A 12,156-nucleotide genomic window follows, 5' to 3' on the forward strand; every position below is an offset into this window, starting at 1 on the left:
TCAAAGTTTTATGTAACTGTACCCAAAGGAGGTTAACCCCTTCTTTTTTTCAAGAGTTTACTTAAAAACACACGTAACTTTGTTGTTTACAACCTTGCCTAAACCCCAAAAAAATTATCCCAGGTGCTAGCAATTATTAAGCAACTGTTAACCTTTCTATTTAAATGACGATAGAAACACCATGCCTAGACATAAAGCTGGCAGTGATGTGTGTTGTGAATGTTAACATTTAAAGGGACACTCAAGTCAAAATTAAACTTTCATGATTCAGACAGAGCAGCAATTTTAAACAACTTTCTAATTTACTTCCATTAACAAAATGTGCACAGCCTTTTTATATTGAAACTTTTTGAGTCACCAGCTCCTACTGAGCATGTGCAAGAATTCACAGCATAAAATGTGTATGCATTTGCGATTGGCTGATGGCTGTCACATGGTACAGGGGGAGTGGAAATAGACATAACTTTTAAAAATGTCAGAAAAAAAATCTACTACTCATTTGAAGTTCAGACAGTGCTATTGCATTGTCTTGTTATCTTGCATTTGTTGATTATGCAAATCTACAGTACTGACTGGTCCTGTCATAGAGGCCACCCCTAGCTCCCTGAGCAGTCATAGGGCTTGATTTATCAATCTTCTGCAGACAGGAGCGTACATATGCGCCCCTGTCTGCTGCAGCTATTGCTCTTCTGAGAACTTGCAGTCGCAGAGAGGCCAGGGCTTGATAAATTGAGCCCATAATGTTTGAATACTGGTGAATGGGCCCTCAGAGCATATGTGCGCATGCTGCTGGAATGTAGCAAACCAATCAGCTGAACCAAAATGGGCCCGCTCCTAACCTTGCATTCCTCCTTTTTCAAATAAAGATAGCAAGAGAACAAAGACAAATTGATGGGAGCAAATGATAAAGTTGCTTAAAATTACTTGCTCTATCTGAATCATGAAAGAAAAAAAAAATAGTTTAGTATTCATTTAATTGGCAAAAATGTTATCTATTTCAAATTGAAATGCTCCCATACACATTTTACATTTTGACCTTTCCCTTTAAATACTATCTGTCACGTCAGGCGTTTCGCAAACAATGGTTTGTGTAGTGCATTGTACTTGCACAGATCGAACATCAACCTCTACAAACCACAAGGAAATCATCACATGTAGTGAAGCACTTATGGATTTGATGTGGCAAAGCTCAGACATCTGCAGTCACTCTAATGGTGGGACAACATTATTTTGTACAGCTTCATTAGTATGGATATATTTTACTTAATTAGTGATCCTTCTAAGACAATCTCATTTGGTACAAGTAAGCCGAAAAGAAAAAGTTAATTAAGAAAACACAGTACATTTATTTTTGATTGCTTAAATCTTTACATTTTTTTTCATTTTTTTTCCAATGCATTTTAGTGATGTACTATTAAATTTTTGCTGTAATAACATTGTCCCTTTAAATGTTGTAATTGAAATATCTGTTTGGTTGCTGTGGCATTTAAATTGTCATCCAGAAATACATTACAGTCCTCTTGCCTGACTGAGAAGGCTGCAACATATTTCTTTCCAACGCGTTTCAGCCCACTCTGGCAGATTTTATCCCCAGGCAGTTTTTTTTTTAAAGGTGCTGTAATGTTTATATCTGAAATACTGCGGTTTTCATTTACAGTATTTTAAAGATCACAATTTCTTATTACAAAGTTTCAATGAAATACCTATGATATCCTTTATGTTGTGTAACAGGACCCTGTAATCCAAGTTCTGTCAGTCAGCTGTCTTGTCTTTATCTTACCACCTGTAGAAATAATAATAAATTCAAAGTAGTTTTTTTTTCTATATATTTTTTTGTCAGTGGATGTTGCTGCCCAGCCTGACTATTTATTTTTATAGCATTATCCAAAGAACATGAATTTACCGTATTTAGGCTTTACAACTTCTCTAAATGTCTTCCAGATCGCTGTCTAAAATACAGTATTGGTGAACCTTTTTTTTTTGCTTTTTGCATTTCCCTCTCACTTTTTTATAAAATAAATGTTATGAATAAACTAACCACAAACACAAGACTTAGGCCTGTTTTATTTCTTTCTTCTAAGGTGGCGACAGACAAGGTTGCAGAAAAACTGAGCTCGACTCTCTCATGGGTGAAGAACACAGTGTCACATACTGTCAGTCAAATGGCAAGTCAGGTGGGGAGTCCATCAGCCTCCTTACACACTACATCCTCGTCCACAACATTATCCACTCCTGCACTTTCCCCGTCTTCTCCAGTACAGCTAAGTCCAGATGAACTTGAACTCCTGGCAAAGTTAGAAGAACAAAATCGGTACGTAGCCTAACTTTACTGATGCACAAAGTACATTTATTTTATTTTTTTTTGTCTGCCCTTAGTGACACAGAAACACAAAAATGATCCCTCATGCTTATAGGGACACTAAAACCATTTTTTTTTTCGTGATTCAGCTAGAGCAGCAATTTTAAGGAACTTTCTAATTTGCTCCTATCATTTTTTCTTCGTTCTCTTGCTATCTTTATTTTAAAAGCAGTAATGTGATGCATGGAAGCCGGACCATTTTTGGTTGAGAACCTGGGTTTTGCTTGCTTATTGGTGGATAAATGTCAGCCTCCAGTAAGCAAGTGCTATCCATGGTGCTAAACCTAAAATGGGCAGGCTGCTAAGATTTACATTCCTGCTTTTAAAATAAAGATAGCAAGAGAACGAAGAAAAATTGATAATAGGAGTAAATTAGAAAGTTGATTAAAATGCCATGCTCTATCTGAATCATGAAAGAAAAAAATTTGGGTTCAGTGTCCCTTTAACAAAGACAATTACATGTTTATTAAATTCTGGAGCTCCCTGTATGTTTCAAGTACTAAATGTTTTTTTATCCACAATTAAGCGCTGCATTGCAAGAAGTCTGCATAAAAAACAAATGCCCTTTTAAAGGGATATGAAACCCCCCAAAAATATTTTGTGATTCAGACATAGCATACAATTTAATTACGTTTCCAATTTACTTCTACTGTCAAATTTGCTTCGTTCCCATGATATTCTGTGTTGAAAAGATATCAAGGTAGGCGTTTGGGACACTACATGGCAGGGAATAGTGCTGCCCTCTAGTGTTCTTGTAAATGGATTACAGTCTTGCAAAACTGCTGCCCTATAGTGCTCCAAAAATGGGCCGACGCCAAAACTTGTCTGCTTTACAACAAAAGATCCCAAGAGAACAAAGAAAAATTCATATTCGTACATTTGTAAGTTGTTTAAAATGGCATTTTCTATCTGAATCACAAAAGAAACTTGTTGGGTTTCATATTCCTTTTGACTTTATTTTGAAAAGGGAAAATCCATTTGACTGTCATTTTCTTGGAAACCTTTGCAGAGCTGTGATATTACAGAGCAATGTTTAGTAAATGTAAAAGTGTAGCAATCGCCTTTGCTGTCGTCCGAGGTATTCGAACTTGAAATTGAAATCCTTATACAGTCATAGACAACCTCAGATAACTGCAGTATCTACTCTGATACTTCTGTCACTTTGTGGAGCAAAAGTACAATTTGCCCTGGTATTTTACAGTGATAGCAAGAAAAAGTTAGAAATCATTAGTGCTCCTTCAATAAATGATACCAAGAGAATGAAACAAATTGGATAATAGAAGTAAATTAGAAAGTTGTTTAAAATTGTATTCTCTATCAGAATCATGAAAAGGAAAATTTGGGTTTCATGTCCCTTTAAGTAAGAGAAAACCTTTTTAGTTTAATTTTTGTTACTCTATGGAAGTGTAACTTGCACAGAAAAATGACTTATTTGGGAGCATATCTTCCAGCCTAATTGCCTCATGACAGAATGAGTACTTATTTAAGGAGCCTTTTCATGCTGACTCATCTGTTTTTTCAGATATGTCTAATATTTTGGCATCAAAGCAGTCAGTGATGTGCGTTCCCTTTGTATATCTCGTTCTGAACACTGTGACTCCTTGTTTCAGTAGATATTTCTAAGTTTTTAATTACATACATAAATAGATCCTATATCTTGAACTTTTTTATTTGAATAATATCTTAAAGGGGCAGTAAACTCCTTTTAAGATTTTTATATAAAATGTTTACTTATGCATAATGAAGCAGCTTTGCAATATATTATTTATTTTGCCCCTTTTCATGTTATTAAGCGCTGAAAATAGAGCAATTTTTAACTCTGACCTTGAAATACAGACTAGAACCCAGCTACAAATCTACCTAACTGTTAACAACTGCAAAACAATTAAATTTTCCTTAGACTGACCTTTCTCTTTTTCTCCAACATAGGTGTGTCCGGTCCACGGCGTCATCCTTACTTGTGGGATATTCTCTTCCCCAACAGGAAATGGCAAAGAGCCCAGCAAAGCTGGTCACATGATCCCTCCTAGGCTCCGCCTACCCCAGTCATTCTCTTTGCCGTTGTACAGGCAACATCTCCACGGAGATGGCTTAGAGTTTTTTAGTGTTTAACTGTAGTTTTTATTATTCAATCAAGAGTTTGTTATTTTAAAATAGTGCTGGTATGTACTATTTACTCAGAAACAGAAAAGAGATGAAGATTTCTGTTTGTATGAGGAAAATGATTTTAGCACCGTAACTAAAATCCATGGCTGTTCCACACAGGACTGTTGAGAGCAATTAACTTCAGTTGGGGGAACAGTGTGCAGTCTCTTGCTGCTTGAGGTATGACACATTCTAACAAGACGATGTAATGCTGGAAGCTGTCATTTTTCCCTATGGGATCCGGTAAGCCATGTTTATTACGATGGTAAATAAGGGCTTCACAAGGGCTTATTAAGATTGTAGACTTTTCTGGGCTAAATCGATTCAGTTTTAAAACATATTTAGCTTTGAGGAATCATTTTATCTGGGTATATTGATATTATAAATATCGGCAGGCACTGTATTAGACACCTTATTTCTCTGGGGCTTTCCCAAGGCATAAGCAGAGCCTCATTTTCGCGCCGGTGTGGCGCACTTGTTTTTGAGAGGCATGGCATGCAGTCGCATGTGAGAGGAGCTCTGATACTTAGAAAAGACTTTCTGAAGGCGTCATTTGGTATCGTATTCCCCTTTGGGTTTGGTTGGGTCTCAGCAAAGCAGATACCAGGGACTGTAAAGGGGTTAAAGTGTTAAAACGGCTCCGGTTCCGTTATTTTAAGGGTTAAAGCTTCCAAATTTGGTGTGCAATACTTTTAAGGCTTTAAGACACTGTGGTGAAAATTTGGTGAATTTTGTACAATTCCTTCATGTTTTTTCGCAATTGCAGTAATAAAGTGTGTTCAGTTTAAAATTTAAAGTGACAGTAACGGTTTTATTTTAAAACGTTTTTTGTACTTTATTATCAAGTTTATGCCTGTTTAACATGTCTGAACTACCAGATAGACTGTGTTCTGAATGTGGGGAAGCCAGAATTCCTGTTCTTTTAAATAAATGTGATTTATGTGATAATGACAATGATGCCCAAGATGATTCCTCAAGTGAGGGGAGTAAGCATGGTACTGCATCATTCCCTCCTTCGTCTACACGAGTCTTGCCCACTCAGGAGGCCCCTAGTACATCTAGCGCGCCAATACTCCTTACTATGCAACAATTAACGGCTGTAATGGATAATTCTGTCAAAAACATTTTAGCCAAAATGAACCCTTGTCAGCGTAAGCGTGGCTGCTCTGTTTTAGTTACTGAAGAGCATGACGACGCTGATATTAATATCTCTGAAGGGCCCCTAACTCAATCTGAGGGGGCCAGGGAGGTTTTGTCTGAGGGAGAAATTACTGACTCAGGGAACATTTCTCAACAGGCTGAACCTGATGTAATTGCATTTAAATTTAAGTTGGAACATCTCCGCATTCTGCTTAAGGAGGTATTATCCACTCTGGATGATTGTGAAAAGTTGGTCATCCCAGAGAAACTATGTAAAATGGACAAGTTCCTAGAGGTGCCGGAGCTCCCAGAAGCTTTTCCTATACCCAAGCGGGTGGCGGACATTGTTAATAAAGAATGGGAAAGGCCCGGTATTCCTTTCGTCCCTCCCCCCATATTTAAAAAATTGTTTCCTATGGTCGACCCCAGAAAGGACTTATGGCAGACAGTCCCCAAGGTCGAGGGAGCGGTTTCTACTTTAAACAAACGCACCACTATACCCATAGAGGATAGTTGCGCTTTCAAAGATCCTATGGATAAAAAATTAGAAGGTTTGCTTAAAAAGATGTTTGTTCAGCAGGGTTACCTTCTACAACCAATTTCATGCATTGTCCCTGTCACTACAGCCGCATGTTTCTGGTTTGATGAGCTGATAAAGGCGCTCGATAGTGATTCTCCTCCTTATGAGGAGATTATGGACAGAATCAATGCTCTCAAATTGGCTAATTCTTTCACCCTAGACGCCACTTTGCAATTGGCTAGGTTAGCGGCTAAGAATTCTGGGTTTGCTATTGTGGCGCGCAGAGCGCTTTGGTTGAAATCTTGGTCGGCTGATGCGTCTTCCAAGAACAAGCTACTAAACATTCCTTTCAAGGGGAAAACGCTGTTTGGCCCCGACTTGAAAGAGATTATCTCGGATATCACTGGGGGTAAGGGCCACGCCCTTCCTCAGGATCGGCCTTTCAAGGCGAAAAATAGACCTAATTTTCGTCCCTTTCGTAAAAACGGACCAGCCCAAAGTGCTACGTCCTCTAAGCAAGAGGGTAATACTTCTCAAGCCAAGCCAGCTTGGAGACCAATGCAAGGCTGGAACAAGGGAAAGCAGGCCAAGAAACCTGCCACTGCTACCAAGACAGCATGAAATATTGGCCCCCGATCCGGGACCGGATCTGGTGGGGGGCAGACTCTCTCTCTTCGCTCAGGCTTGGGCAAGAGATGTTCTGGATCCTTGGGCGCTAGAAATAGTCTCCCAGGGTTATCTTCTGGAATTCAAGGGACTTCCCCCAAGGGGGAGGTTCCACAGGTCTCAGTTGTCTTCAGACCACATAAAAAGACAGGCGTTCTTACATTGTGTAGAAGACCTGTTAAAAATGGGAGTGATTCATCCTGTTCCACTAAGAGAACAAGGGATGGGGTTCTACTCCAATCTGTTCATAGTTCCCAAAAAAGAGGGAACGTTCAGACCAATCTTAGATCTCAAGATCTTAAACAAGTTTCTCAAGGTTCCATCTTTCAAGATGGAAACCATTCGAACTATTCTTCCTTCCATCCAGGAGGGTCAATTCATGACCACGGTGGATTTAAAGGATGCGTATCTACATATTCCTATCCACAAGGAACATCATCGGTTCCTAAGGTTCGCATTCCTGGACAAACATTACCAGTTCGTGGCGCTTCCTTTCGGATTAGCCACTGCTCCAAGGATTTTCACAAAGGTACTAGGGTCCCTTCTAGCGGTGCTAAGACCAAGGGGCATTGCAGTAGTACCTTACCTGGACGACATTCTGATTCAAGCGTCGTCCCTTCCTCAAGCAAAGGCTCACACGGACATTGTCCTGGCCTTTCTCAGATCTCACGGCTGGAAAGTGAACGTGGAAAAGAGTTCTCTATCCCCGTCAACAAGGGTTCCCTTCTTGGGAACAATTATAGACTCCTTAGAAATGAGGATCTTTCTAACAGAGGCCAGAAAAACAAAGCTTCTAGACTCTTGTCGGATACTTCATTCCGTTCCTCTTCCTTCCATAGCTCAGTGCATGGAAGTGATCGGGTTGATGGTGGCGGCAATGGACATAGTTCCTTTTGCGCGCATTCATCTAAGACCATTACAACTGTGCATGCTCAGTCAGTGGAATGGGGACTATACAGACTTGTCCCCGAAGATACAATTAAATCAGAGGACCAGAGACTCACTCCGTTGGTGGCTGTCCCTGGACAATCTGTCTCAAGGGATGACGTTCCGCAGACCAGAGTGGGTCATTGTCACGACCGACGCCAGTCTGATGGGCTGGGGCGCGGTCTGGGGATCCCTGAAAGCTCAGGGTCTTTGGTCTCGGGAAGAATCTCTTCTACCGATAAATATTCTGGAACTGAGAGCGATATTCAATGCTCTCAAGGCCTGGCCTCGGCTAGCGAGGACCAAGTTCATACGGTTTCAATCAGACAACATGACAACTGTTGCGTACATCAACCATCAGGGGGGAACAAGGAGTTCCCTAGCGATGGAAGAAGTGACCAAAATCATTCTATGGGCGGAGTCTCACTCCTGCCACCTGTCTGCTATCCACATCCCAGGAGTGGAAAATTGGGAAGCGGATTTTCTGAGTCGTCAGACATTGCATCCGGGGGAGTGGGAACTCCATCCGGAAATCTTTGCCCAAGTCACTCACCTGTGGGGCATTCCAGACATGGATCTGATGGCCTCTCGTCAGAACTTCAAAGTTCCTTGCTACGGGGCCAGATCCAGGGATCCCAAGGCGGCTCTAGTGGATGCACTAGTAGCACCTTGGACCTTCAAACTAGCTTATGTGTTCCCGCCATTTCCTCTCATCCCCAGGCTGGTAGCCAGGATCAATCAGGAGAGGGCGTCGGTGATCTTGATAGCTCCTGCGTGGCCACGCAGGACTTGGTATGCAGATCTGGTGAATATGTCATCGGCTCCACCTTGGAAGCTACCTTTGAGACGAGACCTTCTTGTTCAGGGTCCGTTCGAACATCCGAATCTGGTTTCACTCCAGCTGACTGCTTGGAGATTGAACGCTTGATTTTATCGAAGCGAGGATTCTCAGATTCTGTTATCAATACTCTTGTTCAGGCCAGAAAGCCTGTAACTAGAAAGATTTACCACAAAATTTGGAAAAAATATATCTGTTGGTGTGAATCTAAAGGATTCCCTTGGGACAAGGTTAAGATTCCTAGGATTCTATCCTTCCTTCAAGAAGGATTGGAAAAAGGATTATCTGCAAGTTCCCTGAAGGGACAGATTTCTGCCTTGTCGGTATTACTTCACAAAAAGCTGGCAGTTGTGCCAGATGTTCAAGCCTTTGTTCAGGCTCTGGTTAGAATCAAGCCTGTTTACAAACCTTTGACTCCTCCTTGGAGTCTCAATTTAGTTCTTTCAGTTCTTCAGGGGGTTCCGTTTGAACCCTTACATTCCGTTGATATTAAGTTATTATCTTGGAAAGTTTTGTTTTTAGTTGCGATTTCTTCTGCTAGAAGAGTCTCAGAATTATCTGCTCTGCAGTGTTCTCCTCCTTATCTGGTGTTCCATGCAGATAAGGTGGTTTTACGTACTAAACCTGGTTTTCTTCCAAAAGTTGTTTCTAACAAAAACATTAACCAGGAGATTATCGTACCTTCTCTGTGTCCAAAACCAGTTTCAAAGAAGGAACGTTTGTTGCACAATTTGGATGTTGTTTGCGCTCTAAAATTCTATTTAGATGCTACAAAGGATTTTAGACAAACATCTTCCTTGTTTGTTGTTTATTCAGGTAAAAGGAGAGGTCAAAAAGCAACTTCTACCTCTCTCTCTTTTTGGATTAAAAGCATCATCAGATTGGCTTACGAGACTGCCGGACGGCAGCCTCCCGAAAGAATCACAGCTCATTCCACTAGGGCTGTGGCTTCCACATGGGCCTTCAAGAACGAGGCTTCTGTTGATCAGATATGTAGGGCAGCGACTTGGTCTTCACTGCACACTTTTACCAAATTTTACAAGTTTGATACTTTTGCTTCTTCTGAGGCTATTTTTGGGAGAAAGGTTTTGCAAGCCGTGGTGCCTTCCATTTAGGTGACCTGATTTGCTCCCTCCCTTCATCCGTGTCCTAAAGCTTTGGTATTGGTTCCCACAAGTAAGGATGACGCCGTGGACCGGACACACCTATGTTGGAGAAAACAGAATTTATGTTTACCTGATAAATTTCTTTCTCCAACGGTGTGTCCGGTCCACGGCCCGCCCTGGTTTTTTTAATCAGGTCTGATAATTTATTTTCTTTAACTACAGTCACCACGGTACCATATGGTTTCTCCTATGCAAATATTCCTCCTTAACGTCGGTCGAATGACTGGGGTAGGCGGAGCCTAGGAGGGATCATGTGACCAGCTTTGCTGGGCTCTTTGCCATTTCCTGTTGGGGAAGAGAATATCCCACAAGTAAGGATGACGCCGTGGACCGGACACACCGTTGGAGAAAGAAATTTATCAGGTAAACATAAATTCTGTTTTTTCTCTGTCTATCTCTATCTCTCATCATTATGCATCTGTGTGCACAAATATAAAAATATAATTTATGCTTGTGCACACAGATGCATGCCCTCGCATGGTATATACAATATCATTATGCATCTTTGCCTCTACATAAGACGGACATTCTCTTTCCATTCCCTCTTCCCACCATCTAGAAAATAGATTCAGCGTTGGTGTTTTGTGACAAGTCACTACAGTCTGTATCCCAATGTCATTTATTTGGGACCATACTACTTAGTTATTTTGGAAGTAGCTGCAAGGTTTTTGGGGATGATTTATTGGGCACGCGAAACAAGACCTGTGTGTGGGCAACTTGCAACAATGTTAAAGTGATGATCAAACCAAACATTAATGCAAGTTTTTTTGGCAGTATTTATTCATATTTGTACAAAAAAGCACATCATGCTGCTCAGTACTAAAGCCACATATTCCCAGGAGACACGAGGCACTAGTTTTGGTTACGCACAACCAGCTGGGCGCTCATTACACGGAATCTCACTGCAGCACTTCTAGTGTACACGCAGTAAGGGCACTCGGAGGACAGTGGTTCTTGGCACTGGAAGAGCTCAAAATGCGAAGTTGCAGTTAATGGCATGCTTAAATTGCATTTGGCACAGGGAATGTTCTTCTTAAAGTGTCTTAAAGTGTCATTTTAGATATATTTTCAGTGTGTCCTTTAACTTCTTTAAAGGGACAGTTAAGTCCAAAAAAAACTTTCATGTTTCAAATAGGGCATGTCATTTTAAACAACTTTCCAATTTACTTTTATCACCAATTTTGCTTTGTTCTTTTGGTATTCTTAATTGAAAGCTAGACCTAGGAAGGCTCATATGATAATTTCTAAGCCCTTGAAGGCCGCCTCTAATCACATGCTTTTGTATTTGCTTCTCACAGCAGGGGAGAGCTAGTTCAGGTAAACCCTATAGATAACATTGTGAGCACGCCCATGGGTTGTGGCAGACACTGCACTAATTGGCTAAAATGAAAGTCAATAGATAATAAATAAAATGTCATGTGATCAGGGGGCTGTCAGAAGATGCTTAGATACAAGGTAATCACAGAGGTTAAAAGTATATTAATATAACTGTGTTGTTTATGCAAAACTGGGGAATGGGTAATAAAAGGGATTATCTATCTTTTAAAACAACATAAATTCTGGTGTTGACTGTCCCTTTAAGATAACATTAGGGCTGCAACAACTAATCGGTAAGATTGATCATAAAAATAGTTGTCAAAGAATCTCATTATCAATTAGGTGGTCAGGGATTAGTTGGTTAATTGCACAGCACCAGCTGCTTCAATCCGATGAACTCCTGCACATGGTATTGTGCAAACATTTTTATTAATTATTATTTTTTTCTATCCGATTAATCGGATGATTAATTTCCAATTAATTGGATAGAAAAAAAAAATTAAAAAAAAATAAATTCAATTTTTTTTGCACAATCTTATTTGCAGTAGATCATCAGATTAAAGCAGCTGATGCTGTGCAACTGACCAACTAATCGCTGACCACCTAATTGATAATGAGATTTGTTGACAACTATTTTTATGATCAAACTTACCGATTAGTTGTTGCAGCCCTAGATAACATTAAAAGGACACTAAACCCAATTTTTTTCTTTCATGATTCAGACTGAGCATGCAATTTTAAGCAACTTTCTAATTTTCTCCAATTATCAATTTGTCTTTGTTCTGTTGCTATCTTTCTTTAAAAAGCAGGAATGTGATGCATAGGAGCCGGCCCATTTTTACAGTTACGTTCCGGACCTTTATAACTAAGAAGTCAGTTTGTTTTTTTCTAATTGAATAAAATAAGGCTTAGTTTAAAAAAAATAAAGCTTTTTGGGCAGATGGATACCTCAGCAGGGTATGCTGCGGTGTTTACTGGTTGTGCAGTACTAAGTTGACTTCTTTCTGCACATAAAAATAAAAAGTATGTTTTTAAAATTTAAAGAAACAGTAACGTTTTTTATGTCCATGATTTTTTT

General features: G+C 40.0%; 1 protein-coding gene across 3 annotated transcripts in view; it reads left to right on the forward strand.

Annotated features, from left to right (window-relative positions):
* The window catches only part of EVI5 (ecotropic viral integration site 5), a 406,332-nt gene that overhangs the window by 64,567 nt on the left and 329,609 nt on the right, over positions 1-12,156 (forward strand). For all 3 annotated transcript variants that reach the window (XM_053693996.1, XM_053693998.1, XM_053693997.1), the window contains one exon: positions 2,082-2,311. In XM_053693996.1, the coding sequence (XP_053549971.1) occupies positions 2,163-2,311 (149 nt within the window). In that variant the 5' untranslated portion in view covers positions 2,082-2,162. The remainder of the gene's footprint in view (positions 1-2,081; positions 2,312-12,156) is intronic.

This window comes from Bombina bombina, chromosome 10 (genome assembly GCF_027579735.1).
Source record: "Bombina bombina isolate aBomBom1 chromosome 10, aBomBom1.pri, whole genome shotgun sequence".
Lineage (NCBI taxonomy): Eukaryota > Metazoa > Chordata > Amphibia > Anura > Bombinatoridae > Bombina > Bombina bombina.